Source organism: Podarcis tiliguerta (genome assembly GCF_965153285.1).
Source record: "Podarcis tiliguerta genome assembly, chromosome: 13".
In the NCBI taxonomy this organism is placed as follows: Eukaryota; Metazoa; Chordata; class Lepidosauria; order Squamata; family Lacertidae; genus Podarcis; species Podarcis tiliguerta.
This window is the reverse complement of record NC_139546.1, coordinates 48023243-48047706: the sequence shown is the minus strand read 5'-3', so window position 1 is coordinate 48047706 and position 24464 is coordinate 48023243. Positions and strand designations below refer to the sequence as shown.

At 49.9% G+C, this 24464-nt stretch overlaps 2 protein-coding genes across 3 annotated transcripts in view; both read right to left on the bottom strand.

The window, feature by feature from the left end:
- Nucleotides 1-24464, bottom strand: part of GMPR2 (guanosine monophosphate reductase 2) — a 269008-nt gene that overhangs the window by 178990 nt on the left and 65554 nt on the right. The window lies entirely within an intron of this gene.
- IRF9 (interferon regulatory factor 9) lies at nucleotides 425-24365 on the bottom strand. 2 transcript variants are annotated; one of them, XM_083410522.1, is made up of 9 exons: nucleotides 24249-24365; nucleotides 16957-17146; nucleotides 15790-15976; nucleotides 14283-14413; nucleotides 11131-11233; nucleotides 7211-7291; nucleotides 4355-4729; nucleotides 2555-2667; nucleotides 425-1055 (listed from the first exon to the last, which is right to left on the bottom strand). In XM_083410522.1, the coding sequence occupies exons 2-9, from the start codon at nucleotides 17143-17145 to the stop codon at nucleotides 927-929; spliced, it is 1308 nt and encodes a 435-aa protein (XP_083266648.1). In that variant the 5' UTR covers nucleotide 17146; nucleotides 24249-24365; the 3' UTR covers nucleotides 425-926. The 2 variants fall into 2 exon arrangements, with proteins under 2 accessions (XP_083266648.1, XP_083266649.1); XM_083410523.1 differs by having other exon boundaries at nucleotides 16957-17208; nucleotides 24249-24345.

Below are 24464 nucleotides of genomic sequence, written 5' to 3'. Positions count from 1 at the left end.
AGCACATTTTGAAAACTCAAAGCAGTAAACGCCCAGATCAATACTGAAAAGCAAGAGACAGAAAGAAGAAACCCCAAGGATTCTGTTTGTTTTAAGTGCATTTCCATTATCGTTTTTGAATTTTGGGAAAAGGCTGCAGAGTTCAATTCAGTGAAAGGAAAATGCTTAATTGATGCCTCTGAGAGTGTTCCCTGCGATGTGTTACTTGAGAACACAATGGAATCTGTCTAGGGGGGCCCTCTCTGGTTGCATTCTGGATAAAATGGCTTTTTAAGGTTCCTATAGCGTCCTTAAAGGTCAGGATGATCTGAGATTCAGGATTCAAGCAGACAAAAAATGAAGAAAAAAAACACTACCTCACAAAACGTGAAATCTGTGGGATTCTCTGCCGCATGATTCAAAACTCCCACACCAGATTCCAGCGTCCATTTCCAATAAAACTTTATTATTTAAACATATATCTTCAGATCCACACAGCAAGCGTGAAAGACAGTCTAAGCGCACATTTTCCTAGATACTAATAAAGTGCAAGAAGGCATGAGCTCACTAGGCACGGGAATGAGGGAGGCCAAAAAAGGGGTTTTTTTTCCACAAGGTTTTGTATTACTTCCCAGCCATTCCTCAGCTGGGAAAAGGAGGAGGAGGAACTTATCGCTGCTAATTAGGAGAGGAAAAGCCCTCGCTCTCATCTCAGGATATCATAATTCCCACCAGGGTTTCTGCTCTAGTGTTTCACACTTTTTCTACATAATGCCAAGTTCACAGGTAGAAGTTGTTCCGACGTGCAGGAATGAGTAAAGTAGGAAGTCCGGCCCGAGAGAATAAGGCAGGAAGTGCCGCTCCGAGGAAGTGTTCAAGACCCCGGACGGGTCTGTACCACAAGGGGGTCAGCAGCCCCCAAAATCAGAGGGACAGGACAGGTGATTTCAGCATTCAGGTGCCCCAGAAGCATCCCATTTCCCAGCGGAGCCATCCGAAACGACCAAGAGGACTTCGGGAGCAGCGGCTTGTACCACGGGAGGCGAGACTGCAGCCGAAGCAAATATCTGCTCCATCTGTGGGCGGAGAAGAGGGGGAAAGCAACCGTTGAAATGATTCCAGAAATTTTAGGTGGAAGAAGATTGGAAAAAATGTAAAGCTTATCTACCAAAAAAATTGTAAAATTAAGGAATGTTAGAAGGATGCTGGAATGAAGCTATATGGTTTTAGCAGAAATGTAATAAAGAATTAAGTAAAAGTGGATTGATAACGGGATAAAATGAAAAATTTAAGGTTAGACCGTTAAGATAAATTATGGAACAAGATGAGTAAGATGGAAAGAATTTGCTGAAATAGTTAATTGAAATAGAATACAAAAAAGGGAGGTGTGAGGAGGTCGATGAAACAAGTTAATGAAAGGTAAAGATATGGAATATTGGATGTGTGTGTCTAATGTGTTGTTTTTTTCTTTTTTTCTTTTTTTGTATTGTTGAATTGCCTTTTTATTGTAATTGTAATGTATGTTTTGTTAAATTTTTTATTGTTTCTTCTTTTCTTCTTCTTCTTTTTTCTTTTTTCTGTAATTTCTAAACTTCTAATAAATATTTTATATATAAAAAAAGAAATGATTCCAGAAATTTTGAATGACTGCATAGGCCAGTCACCGTTTGGACCAGCGTCCTTCCCATCACTCGCTTCTAAAAACCCGCCGCCGTTTCCCAGCACGTCTTGCGCCACGATCGACTGCGCATGCTGGTCTTGAATCCTGTTCCGCTCCAACTTCTGCCTACTACCCATGCTGTGATTTCCTCCAAATACGACTTATCCACGTCCCAGAGGCCATCACGAACGTCTGTTCCATCTACCCAGCTTGCGTCTCTGCTGCGATTTCCCCATGTGCTACGCATAATGCGCCGCTGCCCCCAATGCTTAGAAAACTGGCGGAATAAATAGGTTTACTTCTGCCACAATGGCCCAATCCATCAACCCAGAGCACACTTCATTTGGTGCCCTCTCCCTGCTCTCGCAATGTGTTTCAGCCCTTCTCCTGAGCATTGTTGGCCTAAAATGCATTTATTTATTTCTTACTTTCTCTGCATGGCATGTCTTGTGTCTCCACCCTTGGCAGGCTTCTTCACAACCAATAATAATAATAATAATTTATACCCCGCACATCTGGCTGGGTTCCCCCAGCCACTCTGGGCGACTCACAATCGAGTGTTAAAAACAATACAGCATTAAATATTAAAAACTTCCCTAAACAGGGCTGCCTTCAGATGTCTTTTAAAGATAAGATAGCTGCTTATTTCCTTCACATCTGCTGGGAGGGCGTTCCACAGGGCGGGTGCCACCACCGAGAAGGCCCTCTGTCTGGTTCCCTGTAACCTCACTTCTTGCAGTGAGGGAACTGCCAGAAGGCCCTCAGCGCTGGATCCCAGTGTCTGGGCAGAACGATGGGGGTGGAGACGCTCCTTCAGGTATACAGGACCGAGGCCGTTTAGGGCTTTCAAGGTCAGCACCAACACTTTGAGCTGAACAATGCGCGTCCGCCTTGCCGACGCTTAATGAATCTCACCTGGATGACGATTCTCTTGCTGTCCACGCAGTCTTGCCCCAAATCCTCCCCGACACAGAGAGTGACTTGGTGCTCAGGTTTAGGCCCACGGCCCAGGTAGTGTTCCTGCAGTGCTGTTGGCGGAAAACGAAAAGAGAGCGGCATGATACAGCAGGAACCAAATCGGGCTTTGTCAAATGAATACGGCAATAGACATATTACAGCCAGAGGCTTAGGAAGGTCAGGGGGTACCCAGTGTGGAAAAATTCTTGTCACTCCCCCACACACATTGATTTCTTTTTTTGCCTGCAATAATAGTTTTGCGTTATTTCTTATTTTCTTACAAAGGAATGTGGATTATGAGGCGGCCGTGGACAGATACTTAAATCTACAGGATGGACTGTGTTTTGGCTCCATCGAAATGAAATTTCAGCCTTCACGACATATGAAAACGGCCAAGTAAACAGTTATTCTCGTGGAGGAGGGTCAAGATATTCACTGATATGCATGAAAGTTCAGTAATAGCTATATCTGTGTCTCAATTATCAGATGTCTTCTAAAAGTCAGGTAGTTGCTTATCTCCTTGACATCTGATGGGAGGGTGTTCCACAGGGCGGGCGCCACCACCGAGAAGGCCCTCTGCCTGGTTTCCTGTAGCCTCACTTCTCGCAGGGAGGGAACCGCCAGAAGGCCCTCAGAGGTGGACCTCAGCGTCCGGGCAGAACGATGGGGGTGGAGACGCTCCTTCAGGTACCCCGTGCAGACTACTGCCGGGCCTGGAGACAGGCCGTCAGGTCGTGCATCCATACAGCTGTGACCAGAGGAGGAATGACCCCGGGAGGAGAAGAAACGCCGGGGTGCATCTGCTGCTGCAGCACAACCGGACACCTTCCTCTGCCCCAGTTGCAACAAAACACGTCTCGCCCGTATCGGCCTCTACGGCCACAGCAGGTGCCGCGACTCTCCAACGGTGTGACTTCATCCCATAGCTGTCAACCGTCCCTTATTTGGCGGGAAACTCCCTTATCCCAGCGCTGTGTCCCTCTGCTGTCCCTTATTGATGATGTCCCTTAAATTTCCCGGGTTTCCAAGGAAGCAGCTCCTCTCCCTCCCTCCCTGCCGGCCAGCTATTGACAGCTATGGCTGAACCTCACCCACAAAGGCGAGACATATGGAGCACCTTCTGCAAGAGCAGAGGTGGGGAAGCCATGTCCCTCCAGGCACCGTGGGTCTCCAGACCCCATCAGCCCCAGGGAGATGGGGGTCAGGTGTGCTGCAACCATAGCTGTCAACTTACAGATTTGAACATAAGGGACCAGCAGCCTCGAAAATAAGGGATCAGCAGCCAAAATAAGGGATTTTGCGGGCATGAGGCATGTTCGACTTCTGAGCCCCTCCGAGCCAAAGGCAGAAAGCCCAGCCAGCAGCCAAATGAAGCCTCAAGCGGTGGTTCCCACAGCGCAGCAACCCGGCAAAGGGGATGCAGCAAGGAAAACCACCGTACCCTCTCCGCTGGGAAGCGCTGAGCAAAGGCGAGTCCCCAGGCAACGCGGCCGATTTGATCGGCACAAGGCATGCAAGCTCCACCCCCCAGTCGTTCTTAGACTCCTTATTGGGTGAGCAACGCAGCCAAGCAACACAGTTGGAGCCTCCCACCTCCCTGGCCGGCAGGGAGAGAGGGAGAGGAGCTGCTTCCTTTGAAACCCGGGAAATTTAAGGGACATCATCAATAAGGGACAGCAGCAGGACACGGTGCTGGGATAAGGGACTTTCCCGCCAAATAAGTGACGGTTGACAGCTATGCCTTTGGCTCAGCCTCACCTGACTTAAATGCCTTGGTGCTGAACAACTGAAGGAAGGCATTGCTGGGCAGCTTCCTGTGGGGCTGGGTGCCCCCCGGACCACGCAAGAAGATGCTGGCTCGTCCCCGGCACTGAACGAAAATCCCCTCCGCGTTGCTGGCCGCCATGACACCCTTCTCCAGGTCCTTCAGCAGCCGGCGGACGTCAGCCTCCTTCTGGGCGTCCTCGAGACTGGAGGGGGACGGCAGCACGACCCGGAGCATGCTGTTGCTGGACGTTCCCAGAGGGGCTGCGGCCGAAGTGACCAGGAACTCGCCCTCCGGCAGCAATTCTTTCAGGACCTCCTTGCCGCCGTAGGAGACAGACAGGATGACGAAGAAGTTCCCCGGAGTGCCTGGGAGACAAGAAGAAGGAAATTGAGAGGGTCAACTACGGTGGTGCCTCGCAAGACGAAATTAATTCGTTCCGCGAGTTTTTTCGTTGTACAAGTCTTTTCGTCTTGCGAAGCACCACTGCATTTAAACACTGACAACGGCAGGGAGGGGCGGGGAGAAGCAGGACAGCTGCCGCAGCCGGTTCCTCAGGATCACCCGCGCGTTGTGGCCACCGTGCGACGCGGCTGCTGGAGGGCGCGCGGGGCTCAGGAGCGCGACTCGAGGGAGAGAGAGGCGCTGGCGGCAACGGCTCTCTGAGGGGAGCGCGCAAGGGGGGTGGGCAGCGGCGCGAGGCACCAACCGTCAGCGGGAAGGTGGGAGGGAGCCGGAGGAGCGGGGAAGCAAGCGTGCGTGCGTGCAGTGACCGTCGCCATGACAAGAGAGGCAGGGCCGTTTCGTCTAGAGAAGCAAGCCCTTAGGAAAATCCGTCTTGCGAAGCACCTCAGAAAACGAAAAACCCTTTCGTCTTGCGAGTTTTTCGTCTTCCGAGGCATTCGTCTTGCGGGGTACCACTGTACTGCCTCTCTGGACACGATGCGTAGAAATAATAAGGAATATTAGAGCTGTTATAGGGGTTTTTTTGGTGGGTTCCATAGGGCAGGTGCCACCACCGAGAAGGCCCTGTGCCTGGTTCCCTGTAACCTCGTTTCTCGCAGGGAGGGAACCGCCAGAAGGCCCTCGGAGCTGGACCTCAGTGTCCAGGATGAACAATGGGGGTGGAGACGCTCCTTCAGGTATACTGGGCCAAGGCCGTTTAGGGCTTTCAAGGTCAGCAGCAACACTTTGAATTGTGCTTGGAGCCAATGTAGGGCTGCCCTTGAGACCGACCTAGAAACTCCAGCATGTGCAGAATGCTGCAGCGAGACTCCTTACGGGGTCTTCGCTGCGAGATCACATTCACCCGTGCTATACCAGCTGCACTGGCTCCCGGTGGAGTACAGGATCAGGTTTAAGGTGCTGGTTTTAACCTTTAAAGCCCTATACGGCCTAGGACCCTCGTACCTATGGGACCGCCTCTCCTGGTATGTCCCACGTAGGAACTTACGGCCTTCAAACAAAAACATCCTGAAGGTCCCAGGCCACAGAGAAGTTAGGCTGGCCTCAACTAGAGCCAGGGCTTTTTCGGCCGTGGCTCCGATCTGGTGGAACGCTCTGTCACAAGATACTAGGGCCCTGCGGGACTTGACATCTTTCCGCAGGGCCTGCAAGACAGAGCTGTTCCACCAGGCCTTTGGCCAGGGCACAGCCTGACTCCCTCCCTCGGCAATCTTCACGGAGCTCTGGCCCAATGGTTGCCAGTGGCTTGAATTAATTAATTTTATAATGAATGATTTTAGAGTGTTGTTTGTGCTGTACTTTTGTACTGTTTTATTGTTGTTAGCCGCCCTGAGCCCAGCTTCAGCTGGGGAGGGCGGGATATAAATAAAATTTATTATTATTATTATTATTTCAGGACTGGTGTTACGTGGTTTCGCCGGCCGCTCCCAGACACCAGTCTGGCTGCCGCATTCTGGATTAGTTGCAGTTTCCGTGTCACCTTCAAAGGTAGCCCCACGTAGAGCGCATTGCAGTAGTCCAAGTGGGAGATAACCAGAGCATGCACCACTCTGGAGAGACAGTCTGTGGGCAGATAGGGTCTCATCCTGCGTACCAGATGGAGCTGATAAACAGCTGCCCTGGACACAGAATTGACCTGCGCCTCCATGGACAGCAGTGAGTCCAAAATGACTCCCAGGCTGCGCACCTGGTCCTTCAGGGCACAGTTACCCCATTCAGGACTAGGAAGTCCTCCACCCCCACCCACCCCGTCCCTGAAAAACAGTACTCATCCCACTGAAGGGGACTGCCCACAACATCATTTGCATAGCCCCGCCTCCAATAAAAGCAGGAGGAGTTAACCTGTGACACACTGAAGTAAAATATTATTTATCGCTTAGATTCAGAGACCGTCGCAGGCAAACTCGGCCCTCCAGATGTTTTGGGACCACAATTTTCTTCATCCCTGACCACTGGTCCTGTTAGGTAGGGATGATGGGAGTTGTAGTCCCAAAACATCTGGAGGGCCAAGTTTGGCCATGCCTGGGACTCTACTGCAGCGGTTCTCAACCTGTGGGTCCTCAGATGTTGTTGGACTACAACTCCCATCATCCCTGAGCTCTGGCCTCGCTAGCTAGGGGTGATGGGAGTTGTAGTTCAACAACATCTGGGGACCCACAGCTTGAGAAAGGCTGCTCTATTGTCTCTTAACAGTGACTCCAGGGCTGCTGCAGCAGAATATCATTTTGAAAAACAATGACCAACATTTTTAAAAGCACAGGGAATTGAAGGAGCAGGCTCATATTGCATACAATGTGATTATTAGGAGAATGGAGCCCTGTGCCTTCTTACAGACCCTTTTCAAGGCAGCTGCTCAGCTAAGACACCAGCTTCCGTTATCTCACCTCTAACATTCTCTGAAATGGGCACAGCTTCGGCGGCTTCTGGCTTCTGGTGGAAGGCAGCAATCTCATTCACAGCCAGCACTAGTGTGGAGAAGCAGAAAAGGGAGAGAAAATGAGGAATCAGCCTTTCCACAGAATAGAGGAATCATTTCCCAAGACATTAACACAAAAATGGTCTTCCCCATGCAGAGATGCCCACACCACGGGGACAGGAGCGTTCAATGGCCCCCAGTTGGCACATTTTTCTGGAATCAACGGCAGAGTCATAGAATCCTAGAATCATAGAGTTGGAAGAGACCACAAGGGCCATCGAGTCCAACCCCCTGCCAAGCAGGAAACACCATCAGAGCACTCCTGACATATGGTTGTCAAGCCTCTGCTTAAAGACCTCCAAAGAAGGAGACTCCACCACACTCCTTGGCAGCAAATTCCACTGCTGAACAGCTCTTACTGTCAGGAAGTTCTTCCTAATGTTTAGGTGGAATCTTCTTTCTTGTAGTTTGGATCCATTGCTCCGTGTCCGCTTCTCTGGAGCCGCAGAAAACAACCTTTCTCCCTCCTCTATATGACATCCTTTTATATATTTGAACATGGCTATCATATCACCCCTTAACCTCCTCTTCTCCAGGCTAAACATGCCCAGCTCCCTTAGCCGTTCCTCATAAGGCATCGTTTCCAGGCCTTTGACCATTTTGGTTGCCCTCCTCTGGACACGTTCCAGTTTGTCAGTGTCCTTCTTGAACTGTGGTGCCCAGAACTGGACACAGTACTCCAGGTGAGGTCTGACCAGAGCAGAATACAGTGGCACTATTACTTCCCTTGATCTAGATGCTATACTCCTATTGATGCAGCCCAGAATTGCATTGGCTTTTTTAGCTGCCGCATCACACTGTTGGCTCATGTCAAGTTTGTGGTCAACCAAGACCCCTAGAGTCTATTTGGAGGCCTGGAATAACTACAGATTCCTTGTACCGAAAGGACTGGGAGACAGAATTACTTGAGAAATGGACACATGGAAAGATGAAGAAGTAAAATCAGTTATGATTACGGTAAATGGGCACAAGATGTAGGTCACAACATTATGATGGAAGATTGGGCTAAATTATGGAAAACTGACTTAAAATTTACAGGTTGTTCCCTATTGAAGGAGAATTACATGAAGATGATGTACAGATGGTACACAACACCAGTGCCGTTAGGGAAAATGTACAAAACTAGTTCAAATATATGTTGGAAGTGTAAGGAAAAGGAGGGAACGTTTTATCATATGTGGTGGGATTGTAAGGTACCGTATTTTCCGCTCTATAAGGCGCACCAGACCACAAGACACACCTAGTTTTTGGAGGAGGAAAACAAGAAAAAAAATATTCTGAATCTCAGAAGCCAGAACAGCAAGAGGGATCTCTGCGCAGTGAAAGCAGCAATCCCTCTTGCTGTTCTGGCTTCTGGGATAGCTGCACAGCCTGCATTCGCTCCATAAAACGCACACACATTTCCCCTTACTTTTTAGGAGGGAAAAACTGAGTCTTATAGAGCAAAAAATACGGTAATTACAAAATTTTGGGAAATAATTTACAACGAATTGAAGAAAATGTTCCATTTAACATTTGTTTAAAAACCCGAGGCATTTTTGTTGGGGATTGTAGGGAAAGACCTGCCAAAAAAGTGGAAAAACATCTTCATGTATGCGACAACGGCCGCAAGAGTTCTGGTAGCACAAGGATGGAAGACTAAAGAAACCCCAACTAAAGAATCATGGCAAGAAAAATTGATGGACTATGCAGAACTGGCAAAATTGACACGTAAGCTACGGGACAAGGATAACTGTGACTTTAAGGATGAATGGGAACCTTTTACAAAGTATCTGAAGATGCAACAAAGCGAACTGGACTCCTTGGCAGTTTTGAATAAACATTCACAAATTTTTTACTGATAATAATCAGCTAAACAGTTTGAGGATCTATACAACTTTGAAACATGCAGAAAACAGCATTTTTAGAGAAATCAAGGACTGGAACTGAGGGAAGTTGGGGGGCGGGGCGGGTGGGTTTTGTGTGGGAGGGAGGAAAAATGGGGGGGAACAAGGATGATATGTTTTTGGATAATATGTCTTGTTATAATTTTGAATAAAGAATTTTTTTTTTAAAGAGAGAAATGGACACATGATTAAGATTATGTAGAAATGGTTTGCTTTTGGCAAATGTGGCATTATTTTGTTATTTTTACGAACAAAGGAGCACGGCTAGCCTCTTCCTGATGTACTGTGGGTTTTTATGCGCAAGGAGGAAAAAAAGATTTAAAATTATAATGGTCTTAGTACCTTGACAGCCCACAACAGTTCCTCTGTACTTGATATCACGTATTTTCCTAAAATTACTGGTATATATTCCTTCATACCTGCTCTGATTATTGCTTGTGCTTGTGTTTTTTTTGTTTTTGTTTAGCATTTTCAAATTTGAGAGAGAATGTTGAAACTGCAACATTTAATAAAAATGTGGGGGGGGGGATAATATTTGGAAAAAGTAGAATGTTAACAAGGAAGAGATTGCCTGTAATCAGATATACACCACAGCCAGTTCCCCGTACGCACCTGGAATTAAGACAGCAGCAATGAGGACTAGCACCTTAGAAATGAACAAACGGCGCCATAATCCATAATCCAATCCTTTCTGGACCTTCTGCAATTAATTTGCAAGAAGACCAGGGAAAGGAGGGGGGAAAGTAAGCCAATCTGTAAGCCCTATTCCATAATTCCTGCTGCCAGGAGCTGGGAACGGCAATACCTATTAAACTCAATTCCTCTCCCCCAGGGGACTCTGGGAACTGTAGCTCTGTGAGCACCCTGAACAAACTACAGCTCCCAGAATTCTCCAGGGGAAGCCGCGGCTGTTTAAAGTGGTACAAGGTAAAGGGTAAAGGGACCCCTGACCATTAGGTCCAGTCGTGACCGACTCTGGGGTTGCGGCGCTCATCTCGCTTTATTGGCCGAGGGAGCCGGCGTACAGCTTCCGGGTCATGTGGCCAGCATGACTAAGCCGCTTCTGGCGAACCAGAGCAGCGCACGGAAACGCCGTTTACCTTCCCGCCAGAGTGGTACCTATTTATCTACTTGCACTTTGATGTGCTCTCGAACTGCTAGGTTGGCAGGAGCAGGGACCGAGCAACGGGAGCTCACCCCGTCGTGGGGATTCGAACCGCTGACCTTCCGATCGGCAAGCCCTAGGCTCTGTGGTTTAGACTACAGCGCTACCTGCGTCCCTAAAGTGGCAGTGGCGTAGCGTGGGGGGTGTAGGGGGGGCCGGCCACACCGGGCGCAACATCTGGGGGGGGTGCGCTCGCACTCGCAGCTCTCTGCGCCTACCTGGCTCACTCACTCTCTCTCACTGCAGTGCTGGCTGTGCGAATCCGATCCGAGCCGCCGGGTCGCCGCCCACTGTGGAGGGGAGGGTGCCAGGCGTGTGGTGCGGTGCAGAGAGAGAGCGAGGGACTATCTGGGGGAGGGACAGTGCAGCGGGGGGGGGGGGGCGCAAATTACTTGCCTTGCCCCGGGTTAGGGGGCGCAAATTACTTGCCTTGCCCCGGGTGCTGACAACCCACGCTACGCCACTGTAAAGTGGTACAAACACTGCATTAAATGCAGGCTTCTTTGGTGCATCAAACATTTCGGCACACTGTTTTCTTTCCATGGAGCAAGAGGCCGAACGTCTTCTCTCGGTTTGAGCGAACACTTATTATTTTCCAGGAAGGAGGTCGGAAGAGATCTCCTGTTCCGTGAGGTTTTGTTAAGAACGGATCACTTCCTTGAGGGGGGCGGGAAACAAGGGGTGTGTGCCCCCGTGTGGGTGAACAGGGAGAGAAATGGGGATCTCCTTGCGCCGCAATCAGAGCCACAAAATAGAGGGAAATGCGAATTGCCCCACCTGATTCCATGGACTCAGGTTTCATCTCCCCCTTTGGGATGACCAAAGCTGCAAATGCGTTTGGGGCCTGGCTAGCGATGGCTTCGAACGTGGAGCTGGATTCCTGGAGGGGAAGAAGAGATATTAGGGTGTGTTCATACAAAGGCTCCACGCACGTCACACTGTGGTATACAGTAGTACCTTGGTTCTCAAACTTAATCCGTTCCGGAAGTCCGTTCCAAAACCAAAGCGTTCCAAAACCAAGGCGCGCTTTCCCGTAGAAAGTAATGCAAAGTGGATCAATTCGTTCCAGACCTTGGAAAACAGCCCGTAAAACAGCAATTTAACATGAATTTCACTTTCAAATAAGACCACTGATCCATAAAATGAAAGTACCGTATTTTTCGTCCCATAGGACGCTCCGTCCCATAGGACGCACCTAGTTTTTTGGGGGGGGAAATAAAGAAAAAAAAAATTCCTTTATTTCCCCCCCAAAAGCAGGTCGGGGAAACCGAACCAGGTTGAGGAACAGCGGGATGGCGGCGCTGCACCTCCCTGCTGTCCCCCAGCTTGTGGGGCTGGCCAATGTCTGCCCGGCGCGAGGGGTGCTCTGCTTCAGGGCACTCCACCCGCCGGGCGGCAGGCTGCTATCCGCAGCGTGGGGAGCCCTGCAGGGAACTCCTGGAGGGCTCCCGACGCTGCAGGTGTCTGCCCGGCGCGAGGGGCGCTCTGCTTTCAGGGTGCCCGACGCTCCAGGAAGCGGGCTGCTATCCGCAGCCTAGACAGCCCTGCGGGGATCTCCCGCAGGGCTGCCTAGGCTGCGGATGTCTTCCTGAAGCCTGGAGAGCGAGAGGGGTCGGTGCGCACCGACCCCTCTCACTCTCCACGCTTCAGCGAAAGCCTGCATTCGCCCCATAGGACGCACCCAGATTTCCCCTTCATTTTTGGAGGGGAAAAAGTGCGTCCTATAGGGCGAAAAATACGGTAATAATCAATGTACAGTGGTACCTCGGGTTAAGTACTTAATTCGTTCCGGAGGTCCGTTCTTAACCTGAAACTGTTCTTAACCTGAAGCACCACTTTAGCTAATGGGGCCTCCCGCTGCCGCTGCACAATTTCGGTTCTCATCCTGAAGCAACGTTCTTAAACCTAAGGTACTATTTCTGAGTTAGAGGAGTCTGTAACCTGAAGCATCTGTAACCCGAGGTACCACTGTACTGCAGTCACACAATCAATCAATCAGTAGCTCAACTGGGTTCCACACAGTCACAAAAAGAGAACAAAAAGAGCCGCAAAAACAAAATTCAAAAGAAATAGCAAAAACAGACAGACCTCAGTGTAACACTCAAATCGGATGCGTAACACTCAAAACGGAGCATGTTCGGCTTCCGAAAAAGTTCGCAAACTGGAACACTTACTTTGCAGTGCTTGGGTTCCAAGTTGTTTGAGAACCAAGGTACCACTGTATTTTTCCCCTGTCCTTTTTAATACAGACCCAAGCACCCCACTAACACCACAATTTGCTTCAAGCAGGGGGGTGCAGAACGCCAGGGGGTCTATAATCTAGCCGCCTCTGCCAGGGGGTCTATAATCTAGCCGCCTCCTCCATCTATCCCTGTATCAGGGACGCAGGTGGCGCTGCCGATCAGGAGGTTGGCGGTTCGAATCCCTGTGACAGGGTGAGCTCCCGTTGCTCAGTCTCTGCTCCTGCCAACCTAGCAGTTCGAAAGCACGTCAAAGTGCAAGTAGATAAATAGGTACCACTCCGGCAGGAAGGTAAACGGCGTTTCCATGAACTGCTCTGGTTCACCAGAAGCGGCTTAGTCATGCTGGCCACATGACCTGGAAGCTGTACGCCGGCTCCCTCGGCCAATAAAGTGAGATGAGCGCCGCAACCCCAGAGTCGTCTGCGACTGGACCTAATGGTCAGGGGTACCTTTACCTTTATCCCTATATCGACGCAGCAGTTTCCAGCTCCTCTCATCTGAAATATTGCCAATACATATCATAAAGGCCTGCTTCCTACGTTCCCCTCAAATCTAATCTTTTCATATCTCCTGGGATAGCTCCGTCAATAGAGCACAGGGCTTTTTCGATCTCAGGGTCATGGGTTTGAGCCCCACGTCGTGCAAATGATTCCTGCGTGGCTGGGGTTGGGCTGGATGACCCTCATGGGTCCTCATCCCACTCTATAATTCTATGATCTTGCGCTCAAAGTGCTGGCCGGGGCTTATGGGAATTGCAAGTTGGCAAAGGCTCACCTGGGGACGCGGGTGGCGCTGTGGGTTAAAGCCTCAGCGCCTAGGGCTTGCCGATCGAAAGGTCGGCGGTTCGAATCCCCGCGGCGGGGTGCGCTCCCGTTGTTCGGTCCCAGCGCCTGCCAACCTAGCAGTTCGAAAGCACTCTCGGGTGCAAGTAGATAAATAGGGACCGCTTACTAGCGGGAAGGTAAACAGCGTTTCCGTGTGCAGCTCTGGCTCGCCAGAGCAGCGATGTCACGCTGGCCACGTGACCCGGAAGTGTCTTCGGACAGCGCTGGCCCCCGGCCTCTTTGAGTGAGATGGGCGCACAACCCTAGAGTCTGTCAAGACTGGCCCGTACGGGCAGGGGTACCTTTACCTTTACCTTTTAAAGGCTCACCTAAGAGAATAGGGGAATTAAAGGGTGTGTGTGAAGACTGTGAATGGGGGAGAGTGGGATAGCAGCCGGGAAGTTAAAAATAAAAATAATGAGATTTTGCTTCAGTGGAAATGGCGGAGGGGGGAAATTGATCAGAGGAGACCCTGCTGGAAGTCTGAGGGGTACAAACCTCTGGGAGGCAATTTTTTGGGGGGGTTTGTGGCACTAATCTCCCATCGAAACCCTCCAGAAACAGATTTGGGAGGTTTTAAACTTCGAATTCCTTCATTTTCCTAGGCTTACTTTGATATTCTCATTCGCTGCATTATTCTAAATGACAGAATTTCTGCAATGTGGTTTTTTAAAAAATTGATTTTGATATGCAATATTTTATTGTGTTTGTGCCGTTTTGTTCCCTTCCGCTTGTAACCACTGCGAACCACTTTTTTGGGGGAAGGCCTGCAGTTTGGAGCACAGAGCCTCTACTCTGCATGCGGCATGTTCCGCGTTCGAATCCTGGTGGCATCTCATCCTTTCGCTCCTCTGGCACTCACCATCTTCAAGCTGCAGACGGCGGCTGGAGGCTGAGCGAAGCTGCTATCAGGATCACCATTCTCCTTCTCCGAAGACCCGTTGAAAGATTCTGGCCTGGGCGCTTTTGGCTTTCTTGGTTTGGGCTGGGTCCCTTGAAATCAATTTAAATCACTAGTCAGTAAGACTTGACTTAAGTCTTTTCCTTTTTACAGAAAGTAAAAAGTGCGAAGTGGCAGCACCAGCCGTAAATGATAGGGGAGATGTGGGCGAACTTATTTTGGGCATGCGTTGGCATACCACGTATTCCGAAATATTTTTGTCTTATTTACCCTACCAGCAATCAAATAGTAAAACCTTGCACATAAGAAAAGAAAGGGGGAGATGCTGAATAGTTGTCTTTCTGTACGTTCCTTTCTCACCACCCTGGCACCAGCCTGGACTGTTCAGTTCACATCGTGTCCTGACCTCTCCTTATCTATCTGTATACATTCTCTCCTTATCACCCTGGAATGTTAAGTGCACATTGAGTTCCTGACCCATACCTACCGTATTTTTTGCTCTATAAGACTCACTTTTTCCCTCCTAAAATGTAAGGGGAAATGTGTGTGCATCTTATGGAGCGAATGCAGGCTGCGCAGCTATCCCAGAAGCCAGAACAGCAAGAGGGATCGCTGCTTTCGCTGCATAGTGATCCCTCTTGCTGTTCTGGCTTCTGAGATTCAGAATATTTTTTTTCTTGTTTTCCTCCTCCAAAAACTAGATGCATCTTATGGTCTGGTGCGTCTTATAGAGCGAAAAATACGGTAGCTTTCTGTACGCTATATCAATCATTATAGATTGTTTACTAAGGACGTCTTCATGCCTGTCTAAACTCTGTGTTCCTTTTATCTATTGATGTTTAATGTCTTATACGCAACCCTTGTAGCGCTTGTAACGCATTTGTGTTAACCAATCAGCAGCAAGCACATAGGAGGCAATGCTGTAATATTCAATAAAAGGGACTCCCCGAGACATGCTCCCAGATGACACTCGCTACTCGTCTGTCGTTTATTTCAACCCAACAACTCATTCTTGCCGTTATCATCTTAATATTTACAACCAGATGAATGTTTCATTTTTGGAATAATAAATATCCAGAGTAGTTTTTACAGTTACATCCAAAATCACTGATCTGGTTATACTCTTGGAAATACACAGACAGATAATTCTGAAATTATTGTGAGGTTTAATAAATTAATCCACCCCGCTGGGAACTGTAGTTCAATAAAGGGGCTGAGAATTCTTAGGGGACCCCCATTCCCCTCAGAGTGCTAAAACTCCCATCGGAAGAGGGTTCGGTTGTTAAACCTCTCCGGTGGGGAGGAGAGACCCCCACTTTAGATGGCGTATGAATTTCCTTCCTCTGAGAAAAGGTGGGCTTATATGGGGTGCCCCCTCACATTACCCCACAGGGAAACACAGTTTTTGGGGGCGCAGGATGTATAGAAACTTCAAGGACATGGGGGGAATGGAGGCCAATGTCCTTACCAAGGCCCTGCTCAGGAAGCGGCACGAGGCGGTACACCTTGTAGGGCTCTGCGGTCCCCAGCTTGGAGCGTTCCGGCACCTCCTCGAACTCGGGACTCTTGGAGAAAGCGCAGCGGATGCGCGTCTTCCACGTGGCAGGGTCGAGGGGCTCGCCCGGTCTGTACTTTCCTTTAAAGACGGCCCAGGCCTAGGAAAGAGAAAGCGGTGCAGGGTCAAGCCTCCTTGCAACTGCATCTCGACCACATCGCTCCTCTGCAGCCCACACTTCTCCCTGAGATACTACTTTTCTACCTGCGGGGATTCCCACCCAACCCCAAACACCATGATGGAAGAACGCCCCATCGCAGTCCAAATCAGCGCAGGCCGGACATAGGTTTGCAACCTCAGTGAGAACCGCGACTCAGAAGCGTGATATTCTGCAGCGCTTTGGCCACAGCTGTCAACTTACAGATTTGAAAATAAGGGGCCAGCAGCCTCAAAAATAAGGGATCAACAGCCAAAATAAGGGATTTTGCAGGCACAGGTATGTTCAACTTCTGAGCCCCTCCAAGCCAAAGGCAGAAAGCCCAGCCAGCAGCCAAACGAAGCCTCAAGCGGTGGTTCCCACAGCGCAGCAACCCGGCAAAGGGGATGCAGCAAGGGAAACCACCGTCCCCTCTCCGCTGGGAAGCGCTGAGCAAAGGCGAGTCCCCAGGCAACGCGGCCGATTTGATCGGCACAAGGCATGCAAGCTCCACCCCCCAGTCGCTCTTAGACTCCTTATTGGGTGAGCAATGCAGCCAAGCAACACAGTTGGAGCCTCCCTCCTCCCTGGCCGGCAGGGAGGGAGGGAGAGGAGCTGCTTCCTTTGAAACCCGGGAAATTTAAGGGACATCATCAATAAGGGACAGCAGTGGGACACAGCGCTGGGATAAGGGACTTTCCCGCCAAATAAGGGACGGTTGACAGCTATGCACAAAATCAATAAATAGATTGACAAATGAACCTGGAAGAAGGGGAGGCAGAACGCCGCAAACGCTTCTGAACGATCTTCACACTGCCGGCAAGTCTCTGCCTCCCCCACTAATGCCACCCCGTTCCCGTGGGGGCCAGAATTCCAGAGCTGCAGGACGGGTAGTGACCCCCCAAGGTCATCCAGCTCAACCCACCGAAACGTAGGTACAGTACCTTGAAAAAGCCAGCGTCCTCCTCGTGCCGAAATTCCTGCTTCCCCGCGTGTTTCCACGGGATGCGGAACATGGTCTTGTGGGGAGGGTCGTCCCAGACCACCCCCGGGAACTGACCGCTTTCCACCTGCTCCACGGTCCACTGGCGCAGCTTGCGCGTCCTTCGAACCCCGCGCCGAGACGTCGCCATCCTTGACGGGGGGGGGGGGGGACGGAATACAGAGATCAGCCGCAGGTGGGGAGGAGGGATTGCCTGGAAGGTGTGAGGAGAGAGTCTAATTATGATACTTCGTTTGGAAAAAATTAAAGGGTTGGGGCAGGGGGCAGCAAACTTTTTCAGCAGGGGGCCGATCCACTGTCCCTCAGACCTTGCGGTGGGCCGGACTATATTTTGAAGGGAAAAAATGAACAAATTCCTATGCCCCACAAAAAACCCAGAGATGCATTTTAAATAAAAGCACACATTCTACTCATGTAAAAACACCAGGCAGGCCCCACAAAAAACCCAGAGATGCATTTTAAATAAAAGGACACATTATACTCATGTAAAAACATCAGGCAGGCCCCACAAATAACCCAGAGATGCATTTTAAATAAAAGCGCACATTCTACTCATGTAAAAACACCAGGCAGGCCCCACAAAAAACCCAGAGATGCATTTTAAATAAAAGCACACATTCTACACATGTAAAAACATGCTGATTCCCGAACAGTCCGCGGGCCGGATTTAGAAGGCGAATGGGCCGGATCCGGCCCCCGGGCCTTAGTTTGCCTACCCATGGGTTGGGATGGGCTTCCTCAACCTTGGCCCTCCAGATGTTTTTGGCCTACAACTCCCATGACCCCTAGCTAGCAGGACCAGTGGTCAGGGATGATGGGAATTGTAGTCTCAAAACATCTGGAGGGCCGAGGCTGAGGAAGCCTGGGTTGGGGGATCTTTTGGAATCCTTATTGGGTCCCACCACTGCGTACCTGTCTTTGGCTAGTGGGTGGGGCAGCCGCCTGCCAAATGCCTGATATCGCAAGTCCCACCCACCTACTTTAACCTGCCGCTCTTAATGGCGCCATTTTGAAATTCGGAAAAGGGCCTTTATGGAAGAAGGTACCTCGTCCTAGCAAGGTGAGCAGGCCTAAGGTATCAGGAGTACAGTGGTGCCCCGCAAGACGAATGCCTCGCAAGACGGAAAACCCGCTAGACGAAAGGGTTTTCCGTTTTGGAGGTGCTTCGCAGGACAAATTTGCTATGGGCTTGCTTCGCAAGACAAAAATGTCTTGCGATTCCTGGGGGTTTTTTTCCGCTCCCCACCCCCTTTTTCTAAGGCACTAAACTGCTAATAGCCTTTTAGCAGCTAATCCGCTAATCCCTTAAGCCTCTAATAGCCGCTAATAGCCGCTAAACCGCTAATAGCGCTAATCCGCTAATAGGGTTGCTTCGCAAGACGAAAAAACCGCTAGACGAAGAGACTCGCGGAACGGATTCTTTTCGTCTTGCGAGGCACACTGTATCAGGAAGAGTGGAATAAATTTAATGATTATTTAGTTGAATTAACTGAAAATAGCTTGCAGATACTTAATTGGCTTAGGATTTTATTTATGTTAAGTGATGAAATTAATATGTTTAATTCCCTAAGGTGAAGATTTAAGGATGTTAATGTTTTAAGTTAAATTTCATAAGAATTGGGATTTGGAAAACCGTTAAAAGGACATGCAATGAAATTCAACCAAGGGGAAGCGAGGAAGTCATTTAACAAAGTTAATAAGTGTAATTTTCAATAAGGCTGTGATTTATGTTTGTTTGTCTTGTGTGTTTGTTTGTTTGTTTATAATATTGTGAAAACCAATAAATTTTTTGGAAAAAAATAAAATAAAGCCGGCTCTTGCCAAAAGTAATTTGGGGGGATGCAGGCTGTGTACATCGCGCACAAAGGATCCCACCCCCCAAAAAAAAGAGAATCCTGGGAATTGTAGTTTGCTGAGGGTGCTGGGAATTGTAGTTCTGCGAAGAGCTCTGGGAACGGAGCGCAAGAATCGAGGCTCATAAAAAACAATTGGCACTTGGTTTTGGCTGACAAACCCACGCAACACTGTAATGTGATATGTGGCAAAACCCACAAAGACACTTTCGAGGCCTATTGTTTCATATTTACTTTGTGCATTAACTCTGTAAGGGCCCCGGCCCCCTGCAGCCGACGACTCTTTCCGGCTGCCTGGCTACACTTGTCATATCGAAACCGCTTTTGTGCCCATTGACTGACACCCATGGTTTTTGCTCGTACTGTTTTGTGTCATTTTGAAAGGGGCGGGTGGGACAAAAACCAGCGGGTGCAAACTTCTGCCAGGTATCTGCTACAAGGAAGTCTGATCGTTTAAAATAAAATTTAAAAAGGCATCCATGAGCTTTGGAAGAGGAGACGCCTGTTTGGGGAAAAAGGGCAGCTGTAAAAGCAGACGAGGGGAGAAAGGGAAAAAATGGCGATGGGTCAGTTCCATAGCTGAAGATCTGGGCAGCGAAGAAACATCTCAGGCGTGGCCTCTGACCCTCTGGATCAGCGGTTCTCAGCCTGTGGGTTGGATTACAACTCCCATCATCCCTGAGCTCTGGCCTTGATAGTTACAGGTGATGGGAGTTGTAGTTCAACAACATCTGGGGACCCACAGATTGAGAAAAGGCTGCTTCGGATGTTGCTGTACTACAACTCCCATGATCCTATATATAATAAAAAACCAATAACCGCCCCCAACACATTTTAAAGGGCATTGGATGTCAATCAGCCCAAGGCCCAGTTGAAGAGGAACATTTTTTGCCGGGTGCCTAAAGGGGTATAATGAAGGCGCCAGGCGAATCTCCCTGGGGAGAGCATTCCACAAATGGGGAGCCACTGCAGAAAAGGCCCCGCTCTCATGTTGCCACCCTCTGGGTCAATCACGGAGGAGGAACACAAAGAAGGGCCTCAGAAGATGATCTCAGGGTTCGGGGAACTTTAGTTGAGATTCCTGCATTGCTGAGGGTTGGACTAGAACCCAAGGGCCTCACTCTGAACAAGGCTGCTTTCCTGTAGTCCTCCGTAAGTTGGAAAACATCTCAGAAACAGAGGCACGCACACTCCAAAACAGCTTCCCTTACACTGCACAGACAATTTGCAATTATCGTCTTATCGTGCGTGGCCGTGGCTTCGGGAAAAGAAAGCGTGTCCGTCGGGTGGGAAACAAACCTTTTCGTTATTACATTAACAACATCAAATTGCAGAATGAAATATAGCTGCAAGGCGGGATGATAGCAGAAAGGGGAAAGTAAATGGATCCTGGCAACCGCCTTAATAATAATTCTGGCACGCTCGCCCAGTTTGCTACCGTCCTAAGGGAGGCTGACTGGTTGCTGTCGATAGCTGGCCTCCTAGGAGGCTGGGAAATCGACGAAACTCTCACCGCCAACGCCCCAAGCTAAAGGATGATGTGATCCGGGCAGCTGGGAGGGTGAATTGCAATGGCGGCTTGAGGCAGACTGAGAGAGGGGCTTTGTAAACATCGAAATTTAGGAAGCTGCCCTATACTGGGTCAGATTCTACCAGGCTTAGAATTTCTGCCTTGACGGGCAGAAATGGCTCTACAGGGTTTCAGGCACGGCGTTTCTCGAACCCAGGACCTTCTTCTGCATGAAAGGCAGGTGCTACTACAGTGGTACCTCAGGTTACATACGCTTCAGGTTACATACGCTTCAGGTTACAGACTCCGCTAACCCAGAAATAGTGCTTCAGGTTTAAGAACTTTGCTTCAGGATGAGAACAGAAATCGTGCTCCGGCGGCACGGCAACAGCAGGAGGCCCCATTAGCTAAAGTGGTGCTTCAGGTTAAGAACAGTTTCAGGTTAAGAACGGACTTCCGGACTGCAACCTTTTCGCTTTGTCCCTGGATGCCAGAAGGTTGAGCATCTGGGAACGTTTAAACTGTGTGCGTCCCATCTAGGCTCAACCTGTCCATTTGTAAATAGGCATAACAATATTGTGTTTTCCTAGTGTCCCTCGCAGCAACAGCCCAGGCCTAATCCCTATGCATATTTTGGGATCTCGTGATTCTGCCTAAATCTACAACGCTGCGCTCCTCAAACTGCAGTCCCCCAGATGCTTTTGGATCTTTCGCCTCCCAAAAATTAGAGATTCCCATGGCAATCGAAACAGCTCCCCGATTCGCCTTCAAAGGAGCTTGCTTCAGAGTAGACCAGCGTAGGTAAAGGTACAGGTAAAGGGACCCCTGACCGTTAGGTCCAGTCATGGCCGACTCTGGGGTTGCGGCGCTCATCTCGCTTTATTGGCCGAGGAAGCCGGCGTACAGCTTCCGGGTCACGTGGCCAGCATGACTAAACCTCATCTGGCGAACCAGAGCAGGGCACGGAAACGCCATTTACCTTCCCACCGGAGCGGTACCTATTTATCTACTTGCATTTTGACGTGCTTTCGAACTGCTAGGTTGGCAGGAGCAGGGTCCGAGCAACGGGAGCTCACCCTGTCGCGGGGATTTGAACCGCCGACCTTCTGATCGGCAAGTCCTAGGCTCTGTAGTTTAACCCACAGCACCACCCACGTCCCTAGACCAGCATCGGACCAGTCTGCAAATCTACAAAAGTTTGCTCGGATAATGGGGACAACACCAGATCCTTCGGGATCTGCGATTACACCACTGCCATCCTGTCCCCCAGGTGTACACGCACGCACACACCATTTAATAATAATCTTGCACCACTTTAGGCCTGTTTAATGGTGCGGTTTTTTTAATCTGCTTTCTCTAGCCGGGGAGAACGAGAGACATAGGAAAGGCACCCCCAGGGGGAGGACAAAACAGCCAAGGAAAATAAAAGACTAAAGCATATTAGTATTGCAGGAGAGAAACAAGCTGCATGCATTAAAAAGGAAATCGAGAAGGAAGGAGTTAGCATGAGAGAGATGCAAACAGGAAACTAAGGCAGGGTGGTGCAATGGTTCGAGTGTCAGAATCATAGAATAGAATCATAGAATCATAGAGTTGGAAGAGACCACCAGGGCCATCGAGTCCAACCCCCTGCCAAGCAGGAACCACCATCAGAGCACTCCTGACATATGGTTGTCAAGCCTCTGCTTAAAGACCTCCAAAGAAGGAGACTCCACCACACTCCTTGGCAGCAAATTCCACTGCCGAACAGCTCTCACTGTCAGGAAGTTCTTCCTAATGTTTAGGTGGCATCTTCTTTCTTGTAGTTTGGATCCATTGCTCCGTGTCCGCTTCTCTGGAGCAGCAGAAAACAACCTTTCTCCCTCCTCTATGTGACATCCTTTTATATATTTGAACATGGCTATCATATCCCCCCTTAACCTCCTCTTCTCCAGGCTAAACATGCCCAGCTCCCTTAGCCGTTCCTCATAAGGCATCGTTTCTAGGCCTTTGACCATTTTGGTTGCCCTCCTCTGGACACGTTCCAGTTTGTCAGTGTCCTTCTTGAACTGTGGTGCCCAGAACCGGACACAGTACTCCAGGTGAAGGCTCCAGTACTAAGGCCTGGGTGACCAAAGTTCAAATCCTCCCTCAGGCATTGAACTCACTGGAGTCAGCCGCCGCCTCTCAGCCTAACCTACCTCGCAGGGGCGTTGTAAGCGCAAAAGGGAGGGGGAGAGGAGGACCACATGAACCACCTTCAGCTTCTAGCAGGAAAGGTGGGGTGCAAATGTGGAAAAGAAAAGGGAAACCGTCTTAAAGCGAGGACATCAAAGAATCTTCCAACACGCATCACCTTCTTGCGCAACGGTCTGAAGTCGTGCCGCATTACAGATTTCTTCCAAACGGCCATTTTGTGCAGGTAGCCGTCTGCACATCTGAATGGCATATATTGAATTTTATTGTTGCAAGGGGTATTTTTTTTTGGGGGGGGGTAGCCTGAGTCCCTCCTAATTCCTGGATCCGGCAAGGATTCAATGGCTGGAATAGCGGGGGGGGGGGGGTGTGTCTGAGTAAGGGCCTGCTAAGTATGGCGCCTTAAGGGAACAAAGGATGTGGCTCTGTGCCACAGGGCGAATGGATCGGTCCCACTCTCTCAACTGTCTGATACTTAGAAAGGCAAAAGCCAGAGTGGTGCCAGAAGGCAGCTGGCCAGCTGAGAGAGAGAGAGAGCCATCAATGCCTGATCTCTGCTGGGATCCAAGGCTGTTGGAGCAAGATCCTCTGGGATCTGCCAGTGCCGTGAACCCCTCCATCATAGGCTCAGGTTGTATATATGTGTGTGTCTTGAACCCCCGGACTCTTGCACCGCACAGAGATTGGGGCAGTGGCGTAGCGTGGGGGGTGCAGGGGGGGCCAGCCGCACCAGGCGCAACATCTGGGGGTTAGGGTTAGGGGGCGCAAATCCACGGGTTAGGGGGCGCAAATCCACGGGTTAGGGGGAGCAAATCCACGGGTTAGGGGGCGCAAATTACTTGCCTTGCCCCGGGTGCTGACAACCCACGCTACGCCACTGGATTGGGGTGGCATGCGACAACATGTTTGAATTAAGATAGATGGATCGCTGGCTATTTATTGCCTTTTCACAGAATCAGAGTTGGAAGGGAACCCGGGGGGTCATCTAGTCCAACCCCCGGCAGTGCAGGAATATTTTGCCCAAAGTAGGATTCGAACTCTGCACCCTGAGATTAAGAGACTGCACTGACAGCAGAGGGTGTCCTTCTCTATTATCCCTTCATCCCTCCCCCTTTCTTTTTCCTTCTTCTTCCTTGGTTAGTTTTGTTAATAAAAACAATAGTTTTGAAAACAAAGAGATTCTTGCAACACCATAAGGACTGAGCAAACCCGAGCGCCTTCCCTTGCCCAGAAAGCTTCGCTGAACACAATTAACAGCGGCGCGCAGGATTGCTCAGTACTGCAAAGGCAATTCAGACCTCGCCTCCCACGGAATTTAAAAGTTGGCGATGGCTCCCGTTAAGTCCCGTCGATTGCAATGGGCCTCCTTGAAAGTAAGACAAATCAAATCGGCTCCAACGCCCGGATTACGGCACGATCAGTAACAATAATAGCAAAAATAATGGTTATTATATAAAGCACTTTTAGGTGCTGCGAAGACTCTTATCTGCAGCAGCGGAGTAGCGAGGAAGGCTGCGATCCTCCGCCAGCACTTTTGCACGGGAGTAAAGCCCCGCTGGACTCAACGGGGGCTTACTTCCGAGTAAACGCGCTCGGGGAGGCGGCAGGAGAAAATCAAGGCAGGAAAGCTGGATGATAAAGGAGAGGAAAATATTATTTTTTATATATATAAGGTGATATATATATATGTCCCACCTCTGATCTCCAAGTCTCCCTCCTGCAGCGAAGTCCGCTTCGCAAAACACACCGAGTAGCGCTTTCCCCTTCCAGCTGAGCTGGGCTTCGCCACGCCCCCTCTGGGCTTCGCCACGCCCCCTTTCCTTCTGCCCCGCCCTCCCTCGCCCATTTCTCCCGGCTCCGCTTCTTTTCCCGTAAATCACGTGGCCGCCGCCGCCGCCTCTCCGGCCTCTA